This window comes from Notamacropus eugenii, chromosome 7, assembly GCF_028372415.1.
Source record: "Notamacropus eugenii isolate mMacEug1 chromosome 7, mMacEug1.pri_v2, whole genome shotgun sequence".
Classification (NCBI taxonomy): Eukaryota; Metazoa; Chordata; class Mammalia; order Diprotodontia; family Macropodidae; genus Notamacropus; species Notamacropus eugenii.
In genome coordinates this window covers 52,849,654-52,877,289 of record NC_092878.1, presented here as the reverse complement: position 1 = coordinate 52,877,289, position 27,636 = coordinate 52,849,654, and the positions used below count along the sequence as shown (strand labels likewise).

The window sequence follows — 27,636 nt, the reverse complement described above, 5'->3', positions numbered from 1 at the left end:
TAAAGCATCTTACAAACCTTTAAGCACCATATAAATGCTTTATCATTGTTAATATCGCTCTGTAATCCCCATCCCGACCCCTTCCTCCCTTAAGCTGTTTTAGGAGATAGTCATCTGTGGTAGAAGCCTTACTCTCATTCCTTTCTCCTGTGAGCTGGTCTGGGCTAATAGCCAACCGTGGAGACATGTGTGGAATTCTAGAGTTGGGCTCCATAGGGGTTGTTTCTGATGGCCCCAGGCCTAAAGGCTGGAGTAGTCTGGAGTTGGGTCAAGTTGGCCTAGAGGAGGTGGGAGGTTTTGTAAAAGGCAAATCCTTATTTTCATCTTCTGAGAGCCTGGTTCAGAATCAGTTCTCTTAAGGTGAAGTCCAAGGTGGGGCTGGGGGAGGGGGGACAGATTCCAAGATCCTGTAAGATCAAGATTGAGCCCAAGGGGTCTCTCTGATAAGGGGAATGGGAGCTGTTGAAGAATGACGCAAAGGCAGTCTGTCCTCTGATCCCTCTTCCCATCTTTGCTTCTGGAAACCTTTCCCATGTCTTGTACCCACTCCTTTCCTCTAAAATCCCCATTTCTTCCTTCCTCCAATTGCTTCTCCCCTTCCCCAACCTGAGCTCTCTCCTGTCCTTGCATCTTCCTCCAGTCAGCCTGCTGAGTGCCTGGATTGTCGCTCGACTCCGAAGAAGGAATTTCAAGAGACTTCAGGCCCAGGAACGACACAGCAGCATGTCTGAGAAATTTGTGCAGGGTGTGGAAGGTGGGTCTGGGATTGGCGGGGGGTGGGGGTGGGGGGCAGGTCATGGGATTAGAAAGAAGGAAAATAGATTGTTCGAAAATCAGAGCTGTCGTGCCATGCCCTCCAGCCACTCCTCAAGTTATCCAGAGAAAGAGATGGCGATCCCTTGTTCCCAAGCATCTCCTGCTTATCTGGGGACTTAGTTAGAGGACCAAAAGGCCTGTTAGAGGCTATTTGCCTAGCCTCCTATATTTATTTCAATTAAATAAGAATTTATTGGGCATCTCCTCTATACCAGCTGCTGTGCAAGGCCCTGGTGATTCAAAGACAAAAAGAAAAAAGCCCCTGCCTTGCAAAAGTTTACCTTCTCCACTGTTGTAGAGTGCCCTTTTCTGGGGGAGTGCTAACAGAACAGTAGTAGTCAGGAAACATCTTGATGTTAAACGTCTGGCAGAGTATCACCCAAACCACCCTCTCAGAACTCCTACCCCTGAAAACTCCCCTCCCAATGGTTTATAATGGTAGAACTCTACAGGGTTTATTGGGTGGTGCAGTGGATAGAGTGGCAGGTCTGGAGCCAGGAAGATTCCTCTTCTTGAGTTCAAATCCAGCCTCAGACACTTACTAGTTATGTGACTCTGGGCAAATTACTGGGCAGAAATGACTCCTCTATTCAACCTCTGAAGCTGACATAAAACCAGAGAGACTTCTTTCTCTCACTTAACCTCTAAACACAAGACTCACTCTCCAACCATAGCCTTTCTTCCATGCTTCCTTGATCATCAATCCTTGTTCTTAGACTGGTCTTTAAACTACCACTCAACCAAAACTCTCCCTAAAGCCATTTCCTGATGCTGAGAAATAGGTCTGGGGATTCATATGAAGCTCTACATCTCCAAACTCTTCCTCCAGCACCCTCCCCCACAATCTCTGGCTGCTTCTTTCTTCCTTTTTTTTCAGCTCCACAGTGTGCCCAACTCTTGACCCTGCGAGGGATAAGGAGTATAGTACCTACCCTCAAATAATTAGTTGAAGAGAAGAGCAGAGATAAACGGATAAAGTGCCAGGTCTGGGGGCAGGAAGGCTCATTTTCCTGAGTTCAAATCTGACCTCAGACACTTACTAGCTATGTGACTCTGGGCAAGTCACTTCACCCTGTTTGCCTTAGTTTCCTCATCTGTAAAATGAGCTGGAGAAGGAAATGGCAAACCATCTTTGCCAAGAAAACCTCAAATGGGGTCAAAATAATTAGAAACAACTAAATAAAAACAGCAGCAGTCCCTCCCCTCCCCCCCACCCTGGACTGAGAAAAGAGAGTGTGGTTGAGTGGGAGTGTTGAATCTGAAGCTGGAGAGCCAGGATTAAAATTCCAACTTGCCATCTCCTTACTACCTGGGTGACCTTGGGCAAGTCACTGTCCTTCTGTCTGTCTCAGTTACCTCAGCTGTAAAGTAGAGATAATAATAGCACCTACCTCCCAGAGTTGTGAAGATCAAATGAAATGCTATGGGTACAAATCTGACCTGAGGCACTTATTAAGCTATGTGATCTTAAACAAGTCACATTCCCTCTTCCTGCCTCTGTTTCCTCAAATGTAAACTGGAGATAAGACTAGTACCCACCTCCCAGGGTTGTTGTGAAGATCAAATGAGCTGACATTTGTAAAGGCTTTTACTGTAGTTTCCAGTATGTGGTAAGCGCTATATGAATTATTATTATCATTAGCCTTCAAGGTCATGTAGTCCATCTCCCCCATCAGCTGCAAGTTCTACAGTCCTATTAAGTTATTCTGTGAAATATTGTAACTGCCTAAACTCTTGCAAATCCTTTCTTGGGGACCGTTAGTCAAAGAATGCCCATCCTCGTGATTATAGTCAGTTTGTGTCCAATTATAATGCAGAGTATGATAGAGAGAGGAAGGTCATCTTCTAAGGACCTGAAAAAAATAGGGAGCATATTAAGTACAAGCAGAAGTCCTGATCCTGACCTCGACCCTAGCTTTCCATTAGGCTACTCTTGAGCTAAGAGATCACCAATTCCTCCCACACAATCCCTAATAATTCCTCTACCTGACCCTGTTACTCTCTGTCTGTCCATCTGTCCAGCCATTGAATGGCAAGGCAGGAAGGAGCCCTGCCGTCCTGTGGTCCTGAATCTCCAGCCTGGGTATCTTCAAGTACTGGATGGCCGGCTCTCACTGCTCCGTGTCATCCAGTTCCGGGACTCCCAGAAGATAAACTTGATCCAATCCAACAACCGGGGCCGAAGGGCACTTCTACTCAAGATTCCCAAGGAGTATGACTTGGTACATCTCTTTCTTTTACCATTATCCCTACTGCTCATCTTCTGTCCTATAAAGAAATGTTAAGCAACTTGTTCAGGGCTAGCATACTTCAAATGAAGTTACCTTGACTAGCACTAATTCACAGTACCATCATTAAATCCTTTATCATTGATCTCCATGTAAGTCAGGGCCCCAACTCTGGCCCTAAAGCGCGGAAGGTCTCCCCTATGCCTTTATTCAGTACAAAGGACCTTCTGATACTTGTTCCTTTTCTGGGTCATCTTCTAAGGAGATCCAGGCAGAATCCTTAGCCATTGACCTTGAGGAGAGGACTTGTCCATATGTAGCCAATCCCATATTACTTGAGACCCCATTGAATTTGTAAGTCTTAGGTGGGAGACTGAGTCAGGGGCAAGAGTTTGTATGGTCTCAGTTTAGAGTAGCAATCCCAACTGCCCTCAACTTCTTTTCCCTCTGTTCCTTCACCCCCTTAGCTGTTGCTGTTTAACCTGGAAGAAGGTCGGCAGACCTTTGTTCACAGTCTTCGGGAGATCCTGAAGAGCAATGGATTGAGTTTCCAGGAGTGGGAACTTCGAGAGCAGGAAATGATGAGGACAACTGTGACAAGGAAGCGTCGAAGCCACATCTTGGAGACGTTCTTCAGACATCTCTTCTCCCAGGTACGCTGTGGGGCAGTCTGATTGTAGAGTGAGGACTTAGATATATCATTATGTAATGCAGTGGGATAACTGGATTATATTCAGAAGACCTGAGTTCTAGGTCAGGTTTACCACTGATTTTCTCTGGTATATTAGGCCTAACCTAACCTAACCTCTCTGTACCTCAATTTCCTTATCTGTAAAATGGGGTTGCTAATATCTGTGCAGCCTCTGAACAAGGTTATAGTGAGGACCAAATGAGAAAAGTGAGTGTGGAAATGTAAGTTCTAGCCAGATATAAAGGATTATTATTATTACCACCATGGTTATCAGACCATAACTATAGAGCTGGAAAAGACCTTAGAGGCGAACAGATGAGAATACTAAGGCTATTAGAGATTAAGTGACTTATCCAAGGCTTCATGGAACTGTTTTTCCAAAAGGAGCTGCCTAAGTTTGCTTCCCACACACACAACCTCCTATCCATGGAACTCTGGTTTGCTCCAGGGTAAAGATAGGAGACATTGGCAGTGTAGACAATCCTGTGTATCTACCTCCCTTCCTTCAGAAAAGTATCAAGATGGGTCAGACTTTTCCCCTCTTCCTTCTAGTTTCCTTTCTTTTACTTCTCCTCTCTCTTTAGGACCAGTCTGGCTTCCACTATTCTTTTAAGACTAGGCTGTGGTTGGGGTCTCTAAAGTTCCCTCCTTTATATAAGTACGTAACTTATATTTGCCTTCACATGTGCATATGAGTTCAGATAACTTTAAATTAAGCTAGAAGTCTTTTGTAATTACAATTACATTTTTATAGTTTTCATTTTATTTATTCCTTTCAATTTATTTAGTTTTCATTTTCATTTTATTTTTTCTTGATTACACGTAAACAAAAAGTTTTAACTTTGTTTTCTTTCAATTTTGAGTTCCAAATTCTCTCCCTCCCTTCCCTCCCCCCACCTCGAGAAGGCAAGCAGTTCTGTCTAGGTTATACATGTGCAGTCATGCAAAACATTTTCATAGATTTCCATAGTTTTGTAAAGCATTTACATATACTGCCTTATCTGAGTCTCACAGCAAGTCTGACTATAGATGAGGAAACTGAGGCCCAGAGAATTTAAGTGACTTACCCAGGACCACTCAGCTAAGCAATGTCTTAGGTGGGCTTCAAATCAGGTCTTCCTAACTCCAAGTCCTGTACTCTATTTATTCTAGTTAGTTTGCTGAGTCTCATATTTATGTACCACTTTAAGGTTTATGAAGCATCATCCTCATTTTATGGAAGCAAAATGGAAGTGTTTATTTATGGACATGAATATTTCCACATTATTCCCATTTTACAGAGAAGGAAAAGAATGCTAAGTGATTTTTTTCAGGGTTGGCATACCCTGGTTATCCTGATCAAGTTTGATTCACATCCTTAGATGTTTTAATGGCCTAACTCCACCCTTAGTTAGAAACCTGCTGAAAAATATATTTCACTTCCCAGAGATGAGCTCAGCCTAGCCCCAGTGCCCAGGATGAGTCTTTGTTCTTTGCTCCCCCACCTCAGCTGCAGTTTGCTGTTTCTTTCCCTTAGCCCTAGAGCAATTTCTCCAGTTGAAATTGTTTTATTGAAACCATACTCAGGCTGTTATGAGAATCACCTGGGTCATCTCTTGGTACGCCTTAAATTAAAAGTTAAGGAATCTCTTTGAAGGAAAAAATTAACCTCCTCATTTCCTTTTCAAATTGTGCTCTTTGGTACCCACCTGAGTCTCTGTGAATACTTTCCTTTGACACCGAGAAGGGGAGAGGGCAGAAGCAGCATGGTATAGAGGAAGGTGTACTGACTACGTAATTTGAGGACTTTGGTTCAGATCTTGCCTCTGAAATAATCTACCTGAATTTAGACAAGTTATAACCTCCTTGGGCCTCAGTTTTTCCATATGTAAAATGAGAGGGTTGGAGTAAATGATCTCTGAAGTCCCTTCTATCCCTGGATTTATGAACTTCTGAAAAAGGCTCCATTGATATTTGCTTCTGTTCGACCCAGCTGGCCTCCATGTTGCCATCTGATTCCCTATGTTCTTGCTGATTGTTTCCATTCTGTCTGGCAATATTCTGACAGATAAAAGTCTTGATTCGTGCCACCACTGACCATTTACCATCAATCTCAGAAACCTCATGATTCACATGTGCCAAGTAAGAGAGACATTTGCCCTAACATGCATCTGGTTACTCACCCTCATATCCTCCTGCATATAATCCACTGAATCACTTAACCAGAAATGACTCCTCCATTCAACCCCTGAAGCTGACATAAAACCAGAGAGACTTCTTACTCTCACTTAATCTCTAAACACAAGACTCACTCTCCAACCATAGCTTTCCTTCCATGCTTCCTTGATCACCAATCCTTGTTCTCAGATTGGTGTTTAAATTACCACTCAGCTAAAATTGTTCCTCAAGCCATTTCCTGATGCTCAGAAATAGGTCTGGGGATTCACAAGAATCTCTACATCTCCAAACTCTTCCTCCAATACCCTCCCCCCACAATCTCTGATTGCTTCTTATTGCTTTTTTTCCCCCAGCCCCACAGTGTCCCTAGCTCTTGACATTGTGAGGGATAAGTATAGTACCTGTCCTCAAATAATTAATTGAAGAGAAGAGCAGAGAGGTGTCACAATGGATAAAATGCCAGGTTGAGTCAAGAAGGCTCATCTTCCTGAGTTCAAATCCAACCTCAGACACTTACTAGCTATGCGAACCTAGTCAAGTCATTTAACCTTGTTTGCCTCAGTTTCTTCATCTGTAAAAAGAGGTAGAGAAGGAAATGGTAAATCAGTCCAGTATCTTTGCCAAGAAAACCCCAAAATGGGGTTTGAAGAGTCAGATGTGACAGAGCAACAGCAGCTGAGGAGAGGAAAATATACACATGAAAAGATAACTCATCCACAAACAATATGTGATTTTTAAGGTCCCTTACAACTAAGGCTTATGAGCCAATGACTCAGTGACAGATGGGCTAAAGGAGCTTTAAGAATTTAAGATGGAGAAATCATTTGGGGTGTGCTGTTGAGTTGCTAGGTAAAGTATACAGTGCAGGAAAACCGGACTTTGAATCCTGCTTAGCTATATGACCCTAGGAAAGTCACTTAACTTCTCTGTGCCTCAGTTTCCTCATAAGGATAATAATAGCACCTACCTCCCAGGGTTGTTGTGAAGATAATGAGATAATATTTGTAAGGAGCTTTGTAAACCTTAAAGCATTATATTATTATTGTTAAGGAAGACTATGTGGAGAAGATCGGCATGATGTGGGCCCTCAAAGACAGGGTGGGAGGGAGGAAGATCTAGATAGAGGGAAATGGTGTGAGCCAGGTGGCAGACCTAGGGTGGGGCAGAGCATGTTTGGAAATGAATGAACAGAAGTTTGCCTGGAGCAAAGTATTCGTCTGAGTTAATAATGGAAGATAAGGTTGAAAAGACAGGTTTGGGCCAAATTTTAGATCCACAAAGTGGCAGATTGTCTTGTATCAACAATTACTATATGCAGATCTTTCCTTAGTATGGGGGAAACTCCCTTTGCCCATCTATGTCTCTGTAGGTAAATAAACCCAGGTAACTGACATCCACTTATTGAAGATTTGAATAGGTCTTCTTAGCTCTGAGTCTGGCAGCTCTATCCACTACACTAATGAAATCGAATCATCTAATAGAATACTGTTATGTATATGCGACAACTAGGTGGCCCAGTGGATGGAGCACCAGGCCTGGAGTCAAGAAGACCTGAGTTCAGATTTGGCCTCAGGCACTTACTAGCTGTGAATCCTTCAGTAAGTCACTTTACCCAGTTTGCCTCAGTTTTCTCATTTGTAGAATGAGTTGGAGAAGGAAATGGCGGACCACTCTAGTATCTTTGCCAAGAAAACCCCAAATGGGGTCACGAAGAGATGGACATGACTGAACGATGACAACAATTATGTACATGATAATCGTTGTTGTGTTTGTCCTTCCTTCTCGAAGAGGACCATGACATCAAGATGATGACATGACTTGCAGTTGACTTTGATTTGAGTGAGGGAAGGCTGTGCAAGGTCACCAACCTCACTTTCTTCTCCTGAGCCATCTGGGTCCAGTGGCCTGATATTCTTCCAGATGATATGATAATACTAACAGATACATGTATATTATATATACACACATATAAAACACACACATATGTGTTTATATTAGTATTTATGTATGAAATTTATTTACAACACCAACTATGTGCCAGGCACCTTACTCAACATTTTTACAAAGATGATCTCATTTGATTCCACAACAGACATTTGAGATAAGGGCTGTTACTACCTCCGTTTTACATATGAGGAAACTGAGGCAAACCGAGATTAAATAACTTACCCAGGATTATACAGCTAGTGAGTGTCTGAAGACAAATGTGAACTCAGATCTTCCTGGCTTCAGGCTCAGCCTCACAATACATGCACTTCTTTACTTTCAGAACACTTTCCTATTTATGAAAGCTAACATGAATACAGAGTGTCCCAAAAGTTTTAACGGCTTTAAATGATACTAAGACTTTTGGGACACCTTGTACCGTTAGATTCTACATGCATGATAAAACAAATTGTTAGGTGGGTTTGAGGGGAATGTTGCACCCAAACAGGCATAGGTTATCTCTCAAAGGAAATTCCTCTGAGATTTGAGATGTGTCCTGTCACTCTGTCTTCTCATTTCATATGGGAAAATCATAATGGTTCTTGCCTGACACCAGGCCTTATCACCTTAGAATCTGGCCATAATCCTCTCAGTCTGCAGAGCTAAGGTGAGCTAAGTCATTCCTAAAGGCCCGGGCACCATCTCTGCAGCTGCCCTGGAGCTCAGGGCATAGAGAACTCTTTGCCCCTTTTCCTGTGTTAGCCTTATTTGGTGGAGTAAAGAGAGGGGTAGTCAGAGACTCTGGAAAACTCTTTTTCCTCCCTTCCCTACAAATAGGAGAGCAGACGCTGCTGTTTTTTTACTGGTGGCATTTTTGTCTCAGGTAAAGGATTGGCTAATAATCCATAACATCTGTAGAGAATTTTTAATTTTAAAAAATGTTTTCATGTCCATATCTCATTTGAGCCTTATAAATCCCATTGGAGGTACACAAGACACATGTTCTTCTCATTTTGAAGATCTGAAAATTCATACACAGACAGAGTTACTGCCATCAGATTATAAGACTTGGAGCTAAAAGAAATCTCAGAGCTTACCTCATTCATGCCCTTCATTTTGCAAATGAGGAAACTGATGCCAAGAAAAAGAAAGTGATTTGTCCAAGACCAATCAGGTGGTATAGCGGATGGAGTGCCAGGTCTAGAGTCAGGAAGACTCAGACATTTACTAGCTGCGTGACTCTGGGCAAATCACTTAACCCTTTTTGCCTCAGTTTTCCCCATCTGTAAAATGAGCTGGAGATGGAACTGGCAAACCACTCCAGTGTCTTTGTTGCCCAGAAAACCCCAAATAAAGTGTCAGACATGATTGAAACAATTGAACAACAACAAATGACAAAGTAGGATCCATAGGATCATAGATTTAGAGCTGAAAGAGACTTTAGAGGTCTTGTAGATGACATTTTCTCATTTTACAGATGAGGAAACTGAGTCACATAGAGGTGAACTGAAATAACTGAACAACAGTGAATGGTCAGGAGATGTGGGCTCAGATCACAGCTCTACTACTAATGATCTGCATGCTCTAGGACATCACTTTATTTCTATGAACCTCAGTTTATAAACTATAAAAAAAGAAGCTTGGAACAGAGAACTTCTGAGATCTCTACCATTAATGATGTTCGTTCTAGATTTAATGGTCTACTGATTCCCTAGTCACTGACTTGGGAACCTTCTTTAGGGAGCCTTCCCTAACTCCTGTTAATTTCAGTGCTCTTCTTTTAATCATTTCTTATTCTGTATATAGCTTGCTTTGTATATATTTGGTTTCATGTTATCTCCCATTAGACTGTAAGTTCCTTGAGGGCAGGGACTATCTTTTGCCTCTTTTTATATCCTCAGTATTTAGCACAGTGCCTGGCACATGGTCAGAGCTTGATAAATGTTTATTGAATTGAATTGATCATAAGATTTAGAGCTGAGAGGGACCTTAGAAACCATCTGTTCCAACCCCTTCATTTTATATATCAGGAATGGCAGCCCAGGGATCTTAAGTGACTTGCTCAAGAACTGGTTGATTGAATTTCAAACAATCAACCAATAAGCATTTTTTAAGCACCTGCCGTATGCCAGGAACTTTACTAGACAGTGGGGATACAATATAAGGAATGAAACAATCTCTACTCTCAAGACGCTTACATCCTAAGGGAGGAGACAAGCAGAAATGTTATTATACGGAGTGAATATAAAAATAATGAATACTTAGTAGTTAAGGAGGGAAGAAAGGAGAGGTTAGCAGTTGGTAGGATCAGGAAAGATTTCATATAGAAGATGATACTTGAGATGTGTCCTGAAAAGAACTGAGGGATTCTATAAAGTGGAGGTGAGGAGAGAATGTTCTAGGCATTGAGAATGTTCAGGGCAAAAGGGCAGGGAGATGGGATATGTAGTATCATGTCTGAGGAAGAGAGAGAAGGCCAGTTGGGCTGAATCACAGGGGATATAACGGACAGTGAGGCTGGAAAGATAGTTTGGGACTAGGAGTTAGCTATTAAAGGTAAATAGAGGGCAGTTAGATGGTGCAGTGGATAGGGATTTGGGTCTTGTGTCAGGAATACCTGAGTTCAAATCCAACCTCAGACACTTAGTAGTTGTGTGACCTTAGGCAAGTCACATAAGCCCACCTACCTCAGTTTCCTCATCTACAAAATGAACTGAAGAAGGAAATGGCAAACTACTGTAATATCTTTGCCAAGAAAACCCCAAATGGGGTCACAGAGAGTTGGGCACAACTGAAAAACAACTAAGCAACAAGAGAATTTATCCTTCTTTCCATACTTTTAATATTTCCCATCTGCCAAGGGCCCTACTCTTGGATTACTGAAGAGATACCATGACCAGAATTCTCTTGACCTCCAAGCCACTTTTTTTTCCATCTTGGCTCAGACTCTCAGGCCTCCAACCTAACCATACTCCCTCACTGACTTCCTTCCACCTTCTTTCTCCTGTTATCCAACTTCAGGTGCTAGACATTGACCAGGCAGATGCAGGGAGCCTGCCCTTGGACTCGTCTCAGAAAGTGCGAGAGGCCCTGAACTGTGAGCTGAGCAGGGCAGAATTTGCAGAGTCCCTTGGCCTCAAGCCTCAGGCCATGTTTGTAGAGTCCATGTTTTCTCTGGCTGACAAAGATGGCAATGGCTATTTATCCTTTCGGGAATTCTTGGACATCCTGGTGGTCTTCATGAAAGGTGGGAGAGGAGTAAAGAAGGACAAGGGAAGCTAGATTGGTAAAGGGAGGAGTGAGGAGGATGATTAGGGAGGGCATGGCCTGGGCAACCTGAGCTTGAAGGTGAACTCTGAAGGGTGATGGTGAGAGATGTTCACCCTATTAGAGGTGGGATTTCTGGGGGCAGGGTGAGGGTGGGGATGGTGAGAGGTACTTGTAAGGGAGATTCCAGCAATGGCAGGGTGTGGACTAATGGGCCAGGGAGCTGAAATAGGATGCCAGGAGCTGTCAGTTGGACTTAGAGTCAGTCAAGAATCTTGGCTTTGATCGTTACTTTCTTTGTGACAAGTCAATTAGAACAGGCACAGCTTTACCTTTACCCAGGAAGTATTATGAAGGAAACACTAAACTTTAAGGGTATAGAAACAGGTGCTACTGTTACTATTCGAAGTAACAGTAAGGTACCAAGAAGCCAGTTTCTTGAACTGGGTGTGGTCTCTTTGTCTGCTGTGAGATCTCTCTAAAGCTGGATTTCCTTCAGAATGTCTCATAAACTTAGCTAGGTTGGGAGAAGCATGGGGTTTTTCTCTGAAAAATGATTGGGACCATGGGGACCTTCCTCCACCCAGGCTCCCCCGAGGAGAAGTCCCGTCTCATGTTCCGGATGTACGACTTTGATGGTAACGGGCTCATTTCCAAGGATGAGTTCATCAGGATGCTTAGGTCAGCACAGTGACAGCTGCCAAGAGGGAGGGCAGGGGGAGACATAAAGGAGGGGGGAAGAGAAAAGGAAAAGGGAGGGAGGGAAAAGGAAGGAGTGGGAATGGGGTACATACTGGTTCTGAGTATGGGGGAGGACATTATCAGGGTGGCACAATAGATTGTGTACTGACTCTAGAATCGGGAGGACCTGAGTTCAAATCCAACCTCAGATACTTACTAGCTATGTGACCTTGGGTGAGTCACTTAACCCTGTTTGCCTCAGTTTCCTCATCTATAAAATGAGCTGGTATCTTTGCCAAGAAAACCCCAAATGGGGTCACTAAGAGTCTGACAGGATTGAAATGACTGAAGAACAACATTGATGACTGGGTCAGTAGTACAATTTTCTGACACATTGAAAGATAGGTTCACTGCCTCTGTGTTGTCTTGGGCAAATGTTGGCACTCAACCAGGGACCAGGGGCTTTGAGAGAAGACAGCTGGTACTGAGGGTTCCTGAATTTTGCCTGTTCCCTACCAGGGTCTGACTGTCCTAGCCCTCTTTCTCCATTTCTGGTTCTGGGTTCAGGTCCTTCATTGAGATTTCCAACAACTGCCTGTCCAAGGCCCAGCTGACTGAGGTGGTAGAGTCCATGTTCCGAGAGTCTGGCTTTGAAGATAAGGAGGAGCTGACCTGGGAGGATTTCCACTTCATGTTGAGGGACCATGACAGTGAGCTCCGTTTCACACAGCTCTGTATTAAAGGTGGGTTTCTTGGATTGGAGAAGAGAGAATGAAAAGGAAAGGATTAACCTAAACTGGAAACTGGGACTCTACTTTAACCAACTCTGTATCCAAGGTCCATTGACTGTCTTGGGGCAAGGGTGGGGAGCATGGGGGACAGCGTCTCCTTTCACTGCAACCACGCCCCCCAAGCCAGAGGAAACTCATTAAGTGCTCTGGACAAATTCTGCTCCCACCGCATCACCTCCTCCAGCTTGGGTGCTAAGGGTGGAGGCTGGGATGGGAAACCACATTTCTGTTGTCCTCCTTGAATGTAATAGAAAGGGGCCTGTCAGAACACTGGACAGGGATACTAGGAATAAAGGTCATCTGGGTAGTGTCAGGATGGGAGAGAATCTGTGGGTTTGGCTGGACCCAGCCACATTTTGGTGGCTTGTGGGCTCGGAATCCCGCTGGAAACATGTTGAGGCCAAACCTAGCCTCTCCCAGGATTATGAGTGCTTGGACAATCTGAACTACAATGCTGGTGGAGTGAAGGGGAGGGAGGATCAGAGGCATGGACAACATGGGTGGAATGAGAACAGAACTCCGTGGGAAACCTGGCTCAGTGGAAAGAAAGAGTCTTGGACTTACAATCAAAAGACCCAAATTTGAATCCTGGGTGACCCTGGCCCTCAGTTTCTTTGTCTGGTTGTTGTTTGTTCTTCATTCTCAAAGAGGACCCATGACCTCAGGAAGGTAATGCTGCGACATTCTTGTGAATTGGATTTAAGTGACAAGGGCTGTGCAAAGTCACCAGCCTCACTCTCTCCTCTGGAGAAAGGAGTAGATTAAGATGCCTAGAAATGAAAGCTGGCATCAAGTTGTAGAAAGTATTGAATGCCAGGTTGAAGAGTTTGAACTTTCTCTGTAGGTAATAGGGAGCCATTGAAGATGTTTGAGCAAAGGAGTGACATGATTAGATTCAGTGTCAGAAAGATTATTTTGTCTGCTTTAGAATCTGAGAATAAGTCCAGAAATTCACAAAGAGCCTATTCAAGCCTGGGTTGAGAGTTTAGGAGGGAGAGGATAGGACATAGGACAGGAATGTGGAGTTGACCTTACATGTTAAGTGAATAGGTGACTGCATATCCAACGGGATTTAAAGGAGGTCAGTTAGGCTCTACTGCCCACCCCTCCCCCCTCCCCCCCAGTATATCCTCTGTCTGCCTGCCATGGTGTCTGATCTCCCATTAGAGATTCATTCCAAGCCTCTTTCAGTTAGGTCCACTTTTAAGATGTGAATATACCTGAGAAGATAATATTTCAGAAAAAAGGAAAAGCACTATTACTGCTGAACCATGGGAAATAGGCTTAGCACCTCAAGATCCATCAAAGTCAGGGGTTCTTAAACCTTTTTTTTTTTTTTTTTTTGCTGTCATGGTTCTTTTTGGCAGTCTGGTGAAACCTATGGAGTCTTTCTCAGAATAATATTTGTTACCCACATTAATGCTAAGTTTCAGTTAGAAGTTAGTGGAAGTAAAGATGTCATGTTTTTTCCTGTCCAAGTTCACAGATTCCCCCCGAATTCTGTCCATGGATCCCTTAGGAGTTTATGGACCCCAAGTTAAGAACCCCTCATCTAAGAGGCTACTGTTACTGACTTAAAGAGCTTCTTGGCTCTCGGAGAGTATTTGGAACTCAAAGTTTTATAAACAGATGTTAAAAATCAATTAATTTTTTTTAAAAGAAAAAAAAGAGCTGCTTGGCTCCCCCTAGTTCTTCAGGGCTGGGTATAGTCCAGTCCCTTCAGTTAAAACTTTTTTCCTCCAAAGAAACTTTATTAGGACAGTAAGGAAAAGTACAATAAAACATCCATAAAAGCATTGTAATGTACTATAATTAGTGACAGATCAGCTTACCCAATTTAAGAGGGGAAAACTACCTCTATGGTTTAGAGGAATGAACCGATCAGGAGAACTGGCTTTGAATGTTGTGGGTGAGACCCTGGACAAGTCAGCTTGCCTCTTTATGCCTTAGCTTCCTCATCTGTAAAATGGGAATGATATAAATACGTGCATTACCTACCTACTTCACAGGATTGTAAGGAAGGTGGTTTGTAAAACATAAGGCACCATGTAGGGTGCTTAAACCTGCACCAAGATTCTTTTGACACCCAAAATCAATGTGAGCTGCTGTCTTATTGCTGATCTTTGGCTGAGGACCCTCAGTTGAGAATGGCCCTTCTGGGTGTAGCACTAGAGATTTTGCTGTGTTTGCAAATACTCTTGTGCCTTTATCCCAGAGATGCCCTTGACTGTTGGCCCCAGAAGGCTGGTTTTCAGCCCTGACTTGTTTCTTTCTGTCTCAGTGGAAGTAGAGCAGACTTTTTAGCTTATTTTGAAGGCTACCTGTTACCTTGGGTGAAGTCAGACTCCTCCACCTCCTGTTAATAGCATGTCAGTCTAGTCTTCACATATGACCAACAGCAGCTAAACCTGGCTTCCTTTGAACATGACTACTTTAGGATTCTAACTAGTATTCTTGGTCTAGTTTTCTTATGTAACCAAAAGTAGCTGAGCCATTATCTGTGGTCTGTCTTAAGTATGCCTGCTCTAGGCTATCACCACAAACTGGATAGCTTTCCCTTTACTGTTTCAAAACTGGTCATCCAATAGGACTCTCCCACTAAATTCCAAATTGCAGGATGTTTCCAATTTTCAACTTATTGGCTAAGCAGCCATGACAGACATGTCTTTAATTTATCAACTCCATTCCCTCTCCCATGCTCTCTTTAGATGACTCATTAATCCTCAGGTGCCCACCAAATAGCAGTCTTCTAATCAGTTAATCAATTTATTAAGACTACCAAAAAAAGGCCAAGGTCTCCCACTGCATCTGTGGCCATCTCCAGTCGTCCTGATTTATGTCTTGCTGTTAGACCCAGATGGTTCTGGAGGAGAGAGTGAGGCTGGTGACTTTGCACAGCCCTGCCTCATTGAATCCAATTCACTCACAAGCCAAGACATCACCTTCCTGATGCCACTGGTGTTCATTGAGAATGAAGAACAAAGGACAACATAAGACTACCACTGGAGGAAGATCTTTGGATGATAGGTTCAGGTGGAACCTAGCTAGGGGTTGGAGGTCATTGAATCCATACTCCCTTAGAAGGCCAAGTGGGACCCATTGTATCTAGAAGAAGAGAGACCTGGGATCAGTTCTGTCTCTGGCTTCCAAGTCTGGAGGTCAGGTGTGTTCTGCTCACTAGCCCTCTTCTGAATTTATAGGTGTGGAAGTTCCTGAAGTCATTAAGCAACTATGCCGAAGAGTCTCCTTCATTAGCCAGGATAAAATATGGTGAGCCCAACCCAGGGATGATAAATGTAGTCTTTGGTGGGAAGAGGAAGGGAGGAGCTAGGGGCACTGAATGACTCTTTCCCCAGAAGGGAGGGGCTAGGATTCTCCAAGATCTAATTTCATGATGAGATTGTGGCTTTGCCTATGGAAAACATTTATCTTTCCCCATTAGCTGAGTGTATAGCCCTTTCCCCAGCACTCTTAGGTCTGAGGTCAACAAAGCAATAACTAAGAATTCTAATGTCTGGAGCAAATGGACATGAGAGAGGGAAGAGGGGGGAAGGATGAGGTGAAAATTTAGAGGATAATATGACTCTGGGTAAAGCTGCACAAGGTAAGGTGGTGGGAGGACAGTTGTCCCTAGGAGAGGGATGCCACAATATGGGACCCTGGGAGTTGATGGGCTGACTTAGGATCATGTGGTATGGGTATTGTGGTCACTATGGGAAGGAAACTGCCAGGAAACTCCCAGGAAAAAGCAAGTCCCCCTGCATGTGTTTATCCTGGGGCAGAGCTTTAGTAATCTGCTAGTTATGGCTGTGGGGTTCAGTCATAGGAGTAGCTGAGATGGCCCTGGTGGCTTTGTTTCTGACTGTCCACCACTCTTCTGCCCCCTGTCCCTTTATCTAGAGCTTATAACCCTGAAGTTAGGAAGGGTCCCTTGAAATTTGGGCCATTACTTGCCCCGATCTCCGGCTATTCTGTTCCTGATTTGAGTCTTCAAATATCTCCTTAGTGAATTGGCTGATGAAGTGACAATACAGAAATTCAAGTGCCCGGCATCTTTAGAAGCACCCCAGGAGGTCCGAAAGAGGTTTGGCAAAAAGTACGTCCCATTTCTTCTCCCTAGCCAGATGTAAGTGCGTGCAGATAATGATAGAGTGAGTGAGAACAGAATCCTGGTAAGGGTTGGGGCAGGAATGAAGAGGAGAGAAAGGGATTGATCTGAGTATGAATGAGCTGTGTTGGGGGGTGGGTGGAGGTACTATCTGCAGGACTGAACATCAGACTGAAATGAGTGACCTAAGGGGCATTGGACTTGGAGTCAGGAGAGGCAGATTGAAATCCTGCCTCAGCTGCTTCCTAGCTGTGTGACTCTAGGCAAGTCACTTAACCTCTCTGTTTTTCAGTTTCCTTATCTGCAAATTGAATAGGTTGTATTTGATGGTTTCTAAAGCTCCATCCAGCCTTAAATCTATGTTCCAATGTCCATCTAGGGTGGGAGTGGAGGCTGACCTTTTACAAGTACCCATCCTCTTTACATTTTATTCACAGGACCAAAAAACCCCACATTTTCATGTTGTTCACCAGTACTTCGTGTGTGCATCTTTGTGTTCCCTTCTGGTGTATTTACATGAGAATTGCTCCTGTTTTCATTCTCCTGCCCCTTACTTGTCACCCACTAGCACTGGATCCATTTTGAGGTATCCCAGATGGCCTGAGGGTACCTGGGAGTCAAGGGTTAGGTCTCCCTGTTGTGCAGGCTGACTTCGTTCCAACCCCGGCCCTTCACAGAAGCACGTCGAGAGAAGTTGCAGAGAAGTCGTTGGCATCAGACTGTCCAGCAATTTAAGCGGTTCGTTGAGAACTACCGCAGGCACATTGCCTGTGCTGCCATCTTCTACTTCATCGCTGGTGGGCTATTTTTGGAGAGGGCCTACTGTGAGTGACAGCTCTTGGGAGTGAGGTCTTCTGTGTAAGAACCACACAGAGGGTGGTGTGGTTTGGAGGGTAGTCCTACCTTGGGTCCACAGGGAGATGGATTGATTTATCGCCCACTGAGTCTGGCCTTTGCCTCTGTGGGGTTGTTGAGGATGGTGAACCACTGGGGCAGGGCACCATGATGATGGGAATGTGAGGAGGGCAACTGGTTGTGCCATGCCCTGAGAGGCAAATTATGCAGTGGTAAAGATGGGAAAAAAGCAAGCTTCCCCATCATCCTATGAAGCAGCCCTGGGACAAGACCCTGCCTGCCCCACATTAGTTGTAGCATTAACTTGGAGACCCTGTCCTCTGATGATCATGGGAATTGGGTCTTGTCTGAATGAGTCTCAAAGGAGGTAGGGTTTGTTGTGAGTGATGGAACCTGGGGGTGACACAGGCCAAGAATTTGGCTTTGATGAATCTGCCTCCCATGACTCTTCTCTCCTTAGTCTATGCCTTTGCGGCCCACCACATGAGCATCACGGACACCACCCGGGTGGGCATCATCATCTCTCGAGGCACGGCAGCCAGCATCTCCTTCATGTTCTCCTACATCCTGCTCACCATGTGTCGCAACCTCATCACCTTCCTGCGGGAGACCTTCCTCAACCGCTACGTGCCCTTTGATGCTGCAGTGGATTTCCACCGTGTCATTGCTGCCACAGCCATTGTGCTCACAGGTGGGTCTCCCCGAGGCCCCAACAGAGCTAGAACCACACCTCTTACTTGTCCTCCCCTCCCTCCCCATCTCACTTCCTGAAAGTCATCCTCCCATGTGGCCCTGACAAAGAGAAAGACTGAGGGAGGGAGTCCTGGCCTGGCTTGGGAGTCTGAGTCTCCCTGGAAAGGGAGACTCCACCTCCTCCAGTCCTGCTCAGATGAACCTGACTTCACCTCCATCTTCCTCTTTCCTTCTTCTTCACGCTTCTCTTGACTAAGATCATAGACATTGTTGGAAGGGACCCAAGAGGCAATCTAATCCAATCCTCTCACTTTACAGATGAGGAAACTGAGGCCTACCAAGGGGAAATGACTTGTCTAGGGTCATACAGGTTGTAAGTGGCAAAGCCAGGACTCGTACTCAGTCCTCTGACTTAAGATCCAGGGATATTCTCACTACACTCTACCCTCTGCTCTCCTCTCTCTGTTTTTCCTGTTTGTCATTCCTTGTTTCCCATCTGTACTGGACGCAGGCTTTTCTATCCATTTAAGTCTCGTTTGCTTACCACAATATTTGACAAGTAGTAGGTACTTAAGAAATGCTTATCTGTGACTTTGACTTGATATATGGCATAGTGTAGAATGATGCCTGGATTTGGAGTTAGAAGATGTGAGTTTAAATCCTAGCTCGGCCACTTGCTACCTATATGACTTGGCCAAATTACCTCATCTCTGGGCCTCATTTTCCTCATCTGAAAAATGGGGGACTTCGACAAAAAGATTTAAGGTGTCTTTTAGTTCTAAATCCTATGCCATGGTGGCCAGGAGTGATTAGGGGTCAGGGTTAGCCTGGTCAGTTTGGAGCAACGATTCAAAAAAAGTTGATTAAATTCCTACTGAATGACTGCAGGGGAGGCAGAAAGCATGGTATAGAGCATTGCTATCAAACTCACATAGAAATGAAGGCCACTACATTATACATAATTATACATAAAGATCCCCATGGCTGAATATGAACTTGTTGTTCAGTGATTTTGATCGTGCCTGTCTCTCTATGACTCCTTTTGGTGTTTTCTTGGCAAAGATACTGGATCGGTTGACCATTTCTTTCTCCAGCTCATTTTACAGATGAGGAAAGTGAGGCAGATAGGGTTAAGTGACTTGCCTGGAGTCACACAGCTAGTAAGTGTCTGAGGTCAGATTTGAACTTAGGAAGCTGCATCTTTCTGACACCAGGCCTGGCACTCTACCCACTGCCCCACCTAGCTCATAGTAAGCACCATGTAAATGTTAGCTATCACTATTATATGTTCTTGTTTACTATTCTCAAAGGCCTTGCCAATGAAAGACAAGCTCCGGCTGTTCCTACCAAGTTAGAAATTCACCAGATGGTGATGAGGAGTTGTGTGTCTGTAATCCAAGGACCATTCTAGCTAAATTCATTGCTAGTTTGGCTGGAAGGGAATAAATTTTAAGGAGGGCAGACAGTACAGTAGAAAGAACACTAACTACAGTCAAAGAATTAGAGTTCAAATCCTGCCTCAGATGTCCTATTACTTGTGTGTGACCTTAGGCAAATCCCTTCCTCTCTCTAGGCCAAATTTCTCCCCCTGTAAAATAAAAAGGTTGCCTCTAGTCAGCCTCTGAGGTCCCTTTCAGCTCTAGATCTCTGAGCCTTTAAGGCTCCATGAGAACTCTCTCTCTCTCTCCTAAAGTGACCCATAAGTTGTGCTTTACCTTGGTGGGAGGCAGTTCCCATGTGGAGGAAATTGCTAATCTTGGAAATATTGAAACAAACCCTTGGAGAGATGGAAACAGAGAGGTATGGGATGGGGTGTAGGAAGGAAAGAAGCAGTTCTGATTGGAGAGATCAGAGGATCCTCCTCCTAGAGGAGATGGCCTTGGAATTGGTCTTTAATGATGGATGGAAATTCAACAAAATTTCTTAAGAAAATGAAATCAGGGCTCTGTCCTTTCTCTGCCATTTATGTGCTTTGCTCCCCTCCCTCGGCTTGCCCAGTGCCACTGGGGAGAGGGAGAGTCTTGCCTTGGTTACAATACGCACTAAGCTTGTATAAAGTGGTTTAGTATATTATCCCCTTTCAGGAGAATTTGAGCTTTAAAAGAGTGCTGTGACATATCTAACCTATATCTGATTGCTTACTCTCTCAGGAAGCGGGGAAGGGAGGGAAGGAGGAAGGTATAGAATTGGAACTCAAAACTTTAAGAAAAGGTCTAAAAAATTGTTTTAACATGTAAGGGGGGAATAAAATACATATTTTAAAAAAGACTGAAAATAACTAAACATCAAGGAAGTCAACTGAAGCCAAAAGTGCTTTCATTCTCCAGGGTCTAGTACATTGTCTGGTAAACAGCACTAATAAATGCTTGTGGAATGGGGATAGAAAAGAGTCCTATGAACTCAAAGGAATGCATCTCTAATGGTGGAATTTGAGTTTCTGTGAGCCCCTAGGTGAGAGAGAGAATTGAAAGACTCTTCTTCACTCCCTTAATCAGGAGCTAGAGGATGGGGTCCCCAAGATTCTTACTCAAGCCCTCTCCCACTTTGGGCTGGGTTCCCTTCCCCTGGGCTAGAGGAGGGATTAGTTTGGATGCTGCGTGACCCTCCCAGCTCTCTCCTTAACGGTTTCTCTTCCTCAGTCCTGCATACTATGGGACATGTGGTCAACGTCTACTTGTTCTCCATCAGCCCACTCAGTGTCCTGTCTTGTCTCTTTCCTGGGCTCTTCTGGGATGATGGGTGAGTGCAGGCTCCTTCTTTGGACATAAAAGGGGGTAAACCAAGGTGTTCATTAAACCTTTAGGGTATAGAAAGGCTCAGGAAGACTTTTGATTTGGGGGCAGGGAGGAAGGTTTTGCAGAGCAACCTGACTTAGCTCTGCTAAATCCTTTCTTCTCATATGTGCTGCTGAGGGTTGGAAAAGTGGGGCAGAGATGGGGAACATTGAAGACTGGAGGTTGGGAGGACTAGTAAATTCTTGTGTGTTCCACCCCCCCCCCCCCCATAACCCTTTCTTGCCTGACAGGTCTGAATTGCCTCAGAAATTCTATTGGTGGTTCTTCCAAACAGTCCCAGGTGAGAACTTTTCTTTTCTGCCACGACTATAGACCTGAGCCCAAGGTTCTAGATTGTAGATTCTCAGTTCTAGGTTCAAGATTCTGGACCTGTAGATAGACTATCAGACTTGGAGTCAGGAGGACCTGTGCTCAAATCAGACCTCAGACACTTACAATGTGACCCGGGCAAGTCAGTTGCCCTCCCCCCCACCCCCCCACCCCGGTTACCGAGAGAGAGAGAGAGAGAGAGAGAGAGAGAGAGAGAGAGAGAGAGAGAGAGAGAGAGAGAGAGAGAGAGAGAGAGTGATTTTGGGCCTGTGTACTGGGTTCCAGGTTCCAGGATTTGAATTCTTTAGGCTCTGTACTTTGAGTTCCAGTGCATGTTGTCTTTCCATTAGACTGTGAGCTCCTTGAAATGAGACACTGTTTTTTTGCTTTTTTTTTTTTTTAACCTTAGCACTTAGCATAGTGCCTGGCACTTACTAAGCATTTAATAAATGCTTTATTCATTCATTTTCTGCCCTAAAACTATTTTCCTCAAACTCTAATGGGTGCTTCCTAGTTTAATTCAACAACTATTTATAAGCATCTACTATGTGCAAACTGAAGCCATATGGCATAATACCAGACTTGGAATCGAAAAACCTGGATTCCTGCCATTGCCACTATGATCACATTGGCTGGGATAGACCGGGCAAATCACTTTAAGTTCCCAGTGCTCTCAGGCAAATCTTTAAGAGGATAAATTGCAAAAGAGTTGCTGATCTACATTGGTGGAGGAAAGTTCTTCCCAGGGAGCTGCTTTTAACTGAAGTCATAGTTCTGGACCAAAGTGTGGCACTCTCCAGTCTTCGCATATTCGGGAGACAAAGATGAAAAATAAAGCAATCCCTGCCCACAAGGAGCTTCCATTCTGTATCCTCATTTCAGTGATCCAGGATTTTGAGGATAAATCTGCATACTTTTTCTCCAAGTTATTATGATTTTATAGGCTTTAAACCTTCTCTGACTTTACCTTTCCAACATAAGGACTCTTTCTTTCTTTAGTCTGTCCCTTACCTCTAGGAGCTCAGTCATTTAAAGCACTTTTCCCTTAACCTTTTCCATCTCTGTTAGGCTTTGCATGAGTTGTGGTCACCAGAAAAGCCAGCCTGAAGTCATTGAAGTGTAGGGAGAGGTGGAACTAATCACGTTACCTTATTTTTAGGGGGTTGGGAGTTGGGGACCAGACCTGTGATTGTTTTTGTATAGTGAGTAAGGAAACTCCCTTTACCAAAGAATACAGACTTCCTTCAACTTATCATCTTAAGAGCGTTGTCAGGGACACAAAGAATCTCACAGTCTGATTATGGCCAGATTGTATCAGAGGTGGGTCTCCAACCCAGGTCTTCCTGTCTCAACGATCAGTTCTTTAGCTACTCTATGACATTGTCTCTCAATACTTTACATCTGAATAGGACTTTGATTTGGGGTTAATAGGATCTGGGCTCTAGACTCTGAGTCCTTGCATGCTAGGGTCCGGCAAGATCCAGAACCCAGATCCAAGCCATCCCAAATAAGAAGATGAATCTCTCACACTGGAAAGTGCTCTAGTGTGGCTGGTACTTGGAAGTTAGGGTCACAGCTTGAGGACAGTGACACAGAGATGGTGACCATTGACTAAGGACAGTGATAGCTTGGTAGCTGTGCCAATGAGAAGGAATTACAGGGACAGGAAGATTGATGTTGACATGGCAAGAGTCATAAGAGCTGGTGTTGATGACAATAGGTCTTTGAGCTCTGCTAAAGATGAGGAAGAAAGCAGAACCTTAGGAGAGAGGAGCTGGGCTGCTACTGTTGCCCCAGGACATGGAATGGGAAAGGGGACCCTGTTTATGCTTTTTCACCTGCCCCCCTTCATGTTCTCTGCTCCTTTCCCCTTATTCCTGCTCTTTTAGGCCTAACAGGAGTTGTGCTGCTCATGGTCCTGGCCATCATGTACGTCTTTGCTTCCCACCACTTTCGCCGGCGCAGCTTCCGAGGCTTCTGGCTGACCCATCACCTCTACATCTTGCTCTATATCCTGGTAAGGGGCAGCTCACTCTTGGGAGCTGGGCAGGAACCCCAGGGAGTAATGATGGGAGGGAGCAGCAATTCATTGATCATTTCGGTGTTCTCTAGTTTCTCCCTTTGCTTTTGTCCACACCTAAATTGATCATTTTTTATTTTATTTTATTTTTCGTTGACAAGTATTTATTTTCTCTCCCTTCCACTCCCTTCCCAAGTTAAAAGAAAAACCAAACCCTCATAAATTCCTATACTGTCCAATTCCAAAAATATCTATCTCACTCTGCACTCTTTCAGAAGATGTGTAACATGCTTTCTCATTGATCTGCAATTGTGGCTGGTCTTTGCAATGATTAGAATTCTTAAGTCTTTCAGACTTTATCTTTGCAATGTTGCTGTTTTATAAATTATTCTCATGGTTTTGATCACTTCACTTTGCATTACTTCTTACAAGTTTTCTCAGATTTCTTTGAATTTCTTCCTTTCTTCTTTTCCTATAGCATTCTGTTGCATTCATATACCATAGTTTTTTCAGCCATTTCCCAACCGATGGGCTTCCTCTTAGTTTCTGGTTCTTTGCCACTACAAAAACAGTTGCTGTAAGTGTTTTTGTACACATGGCAGACCTGTAATTTATCCAGGTTCGTCCAGCCTGCATGTGTCAGGGATAGGATTTGAATGTAGGTTATCCAGACTCATAGCCCAGTTCCCTATTCATTATACCACCTTGCTTCTCAGTTTTTCCACATTCCTTTTAAAAACAAAACTTGAATATTTAGTTGTCTGATATCAAAGAGAAAGACTCTTCTGACTAACTAAAAATTTCCGTAACAGCATTATACGGCATCCACACATTTAGCTTGGAATCCTATGATAACCACACGTAATTTTCTTCCCTTTATCTTAGGTGGTTGCTTTTGGCTCCCTGTGTGTACTGCCTTGCATGTGTTCCTTACTGGAACATCCTCCTATTTTGGAACAACATTGTTAAAAATGTGCCAAGGTCACATTGTTGTTTCCCTTTTGACTTTCAGGGTGTTAGTAACCTCATCCATCTAAGTATTATGAACTTACAAAGTTGCTGAGTTTGCTCAGAATTCCATTGCACAGATTGCCAGTGAAAACATCTTCCAACTGCTCCCATCTCGTCTTGTCCTCCTCAACCTGTCCCTTCACCTCTCCTTCCCAGAGACCCTGACCTCATCCTTCCCTTCTCATTCATTCTTTCCATTTTCCATTCTTCTGTCCTCCATTTTCCTTTTCTTTCCTTCATTCTCTTCCTTTCCATCCTCTTCTCTATTATCATCATCCCTGCCCTATATTCTCCTCTCCTTCCTTTCCCTCTCTTCCCTTCTGTTCTCATCCATTCTCTTCTCCTCTTCCTTGTTTCTCATCCTGTCCTCCTTCCTCCTCTTTTCCATTTGCCTTTCCTTCCTTTCAGTCTCCCCTCATCCTGTCGCCTGTCTTCCATTTTCTTCCTCTACATTTTCTTTTCCTGTCCTCCCTCCATCTTTCTTTGTTTATCTTTTCCTTCACTCACTTCTCCTCCTCTTCATTCTTCTCTCCTCTATTCTTATTTTCCCCCTTATTCTCCTCTCCTCTTCATTTTTTCCTTTCTTATTCCCTCCTTTCCCCTTCTTTTCTTAAAGAAGAGGCGAGGAGTCAGGTTCTTCACTTTCTGAACTTTCATTGTTTCTCCAGTGTTTTTGGTGTTGGATCTGAATCCCTCTATTCTGTTCTCATAAAAGTGGGCCCCTGCAGTACAGCTCTCAATTAGAAACTAGATTAAAATTTTAGACTCTTGTAACTCTTCTCTCCCTCCCAAAGCCTGGTCGTTAGTATGTTCTAGACTCTCTTAGGGTTGTCTTATCTCCATCTATGAAAATCAAAGTTCAATTAGGCATAGTTTCCATGAATATGAAATAAAAGATCCTGTTATATTCTGTCCCAGTCAGACCACACATGGAGTATTATGTTTGGGTCTAGGAACTTCATTTTAGGAAGCACATTTCCAAGCCAAGAAAGTATCCAGATGGAGAAAGACCTTGAGGCTACTCCATCTGAGGATCAATGGAAAGAGCTGGGGAGAAGTTAGCTTGGAACTAAAGTTAAAGAATTTAGCTTGGAGAAAAAGGGACTGAGGGAAAGGATAGTTATCTTCAAACTGTCTTACAGAAGAATTAGACTTGTTTTTCTTGACCCAAGAGGGCAGAACCATGATCATTAAGTGGAAGTAACAAAGAGGCAGTTTTAGGCTTAATGTATGGAAATGTTTCCCATTAATTAAAGCGATCCAAGAGTGGAAAGGGCTTCTTTCATGGTTCCCTCTCAGTAGAGGTCTCCAAGAAGGCTGGATGACCTCCTCTCAGGGATGCTCTATAAAGAGATTCTTGTTCAAGTATGGGTTGGAATTGATGGGCTCTGAGGTTCCTTTCATCTATGACACCCTGACTCTGTAAAGTAGGTTTCAGGTTCCCCAGATCTGGAAAGGAAGTTCTTTATTTTCTCTGCTTTCTTCCTGAAATAATTTAATCCCAACCCTAGCTCCCACCATCTTACCCTCAGTATCAATGACTCTTACTCTTCTCTATTCATCCTTCACAGAATACTATTTGTCAGTCCCTGCTCAGTCTTCTCCTTTTCAGAATCAATCACCTTAGCTTTTTGTAAATATCCTGGTTCCATAATCTTCTCCTCCAAAGAAACTGTGTCTAATACTTTGATTCCTGACTTCTCAGCAATAGGTAGAAGCCTGGCCTCTTTCTAGCTAAGTCTCTGCAAGGAGTAGGAAGTGATTTTCTAAGTTCCTTAGACTGGATCAGTAGCTGTGACATGTATTGACAAGTATAAGACACCCAAAAGAATGTGAAATATTAGGTACTGCCTGACCCAGTATCTCAGGGTGAAAAAGCTAACTCCTTAGGAATCAAGATTCTTCTATTCTTATCTACCTCTGAGTTATGGGATTTCATGATGGTGTCATCTTTTTTTCTTGGTCCAGGGAGGCAGGAGGTCAAGGAGGTTCCAGGATACTCTACTATACAACTTTAGGCTCAATTGTTCTGAATTCTTGCAAATCCCTTCATTCCTCATTGTGGGATAAGTAGAATGAGAGGTCCTCCCACTAAGCTCACATACAGCTCCTGTGTTTGGGGATCTCTTGGGTATTCAGTAGTAATGTCAAGGTGACAATGAAAGGATTTAGGTTATAGAAGAGGAGACTTGTGACCTTGAGATAGACCAGAAAACCTCACTGTCAGGAGACAGGGCAGACTAAGAGTTAATAGGGCAATAAATGATCTGGGTGTCATTTGAAACCCCAAGTTGAGGATGAATCTCCAGTATAGTCCTGTGGTTTAAAAAAATCAGCATGAAATTGGGTGCATTAATGGGAGTAGAAAGTCAACCTCTCATTGTATTGAGTATTGGTCAATTGCTTTATGAAAGAGAATGGGAGAATGGAGAAAGGTCACAGAGCTTTGGAGAGGTTTTAAATTAGTTCTGTGAGGAACAGTTAAGAGATCTGGGAATAATTCTGAAGAAAGGAAGGATAAAAGGTGGCAGTACTTCTACTGAAGGGTCCTTCAATTCAATTTAACAAGTATGTATTGAGTGCTCATCCAATATAGCACCTAGCACAATTCTAGACAAAGAAGTAATGATTAACAGGGACCGATGCTATAGAAAAGTCAAGGTCAATAAGATTGGGGGAGGGGAAAGTCATTGGATTTGGTAATCAGACAAGATCATTGATGGCCTTTGAGAGACTAGCTTCAATAGAATGGGTAGGGACAAAAGCTGTTTAAGAGAGAAAGGAGTGATGGGAAAATTGTTGTCTGTCCTTTGTTCTCGAAGAGGACCATGACATCATGAAGGTGATGTCATGACTTGCAAGTGAATTGAATTTAAGTGAGGGAGAGCTGTGCAAAGTCACCAGCCTCACTTTCTCCTCTGAGCCACCTGGGTCCAGTGGCCAGATACACATCAGGATGACTAAAGATGGGAAAATAGAGGCTTGTGGTAGAGATGATTAACTCAAAAAGCTCAACGATGAAAAAGCAATAGGAATTGGACAGAATCCTAAGGAGACAATATCAGGGCCACTTGATGGATGCTCAAGTAGTCAGTACAAGAAGCTGTATGACCATGTTAACAAGAAGACTGTAGAAGGGATTGCTTTAATGGAGGAGGAAGGAAAAAGGCTAAGCTAAATGTCTTCTCAAGTTTCTTCCATCACTAAGTTTCCAAGTTGCTTTATGGGAAATGGTGAAGAGTGATTTTCAATTTTCTAAAAGGATGAGAAGGCTGTAGAATTTCCTTC

At 43.6% G+C, this 27,636-nt stretch overlaps 1 protein-coding gene across 2 annotated transcripts in view; it reads left to right on the top strand.

Annotated features, from left to right (window-relative positions):
* LOC140514153 (dual oxidase 1-like) overlaps positions 1-27,636 on the top strand; it is a 59,918-nt gene that overhangs the window by 21,324 nt on the left and 10,958 nt on the right. For both annotated transcript variants that reach the window (XM_072624240.1, XM_072624238.1), the window contains exons 16-28: positions 641-754; positions 2,839-3,038; positions 3,512-3,697; positions 10,840-11,065; positions 11,673-11,766; positions 12,334-12,509; positions 15,758-15,827; positions 16,564-16,653; positions 17,311-17,489; positions 17,981-18,211; positions 20,853-20,952; positions 21,239-21,288; positions 23,207-23,334. In XM_072624240.1, the coding sequence (XP_072480341.1) occupies positions 641-754; positions 2,839-3,038; positions 3,512-3,697; positions 10,840-11,065; positions 11,673-11,766; positions 12,334-12,509; positions 15,758-15,827; positions 16,564-16,653; positions 17,311-17,489; positions 17,981-18,211; positions 20,853-20,952; positions 21,239-21,288; positions 23,207-23,334 (1,844 nt within the window). The remainder of the gene's footprint in view (positions 1-640; positions 755-2,838; positions 3,039-3,511; positions 3,698-10,839; positions 11,066-11,672; positions 11,767-12,333; positions 12,510-15,757; positions 15,828-16,563; positions 16,654-17,310; positions 17,490-17,980; positions 18,212-20,852; positions 20,953-21,238; positions 21,289-23,206; positions 23,335-27,636) is intronic.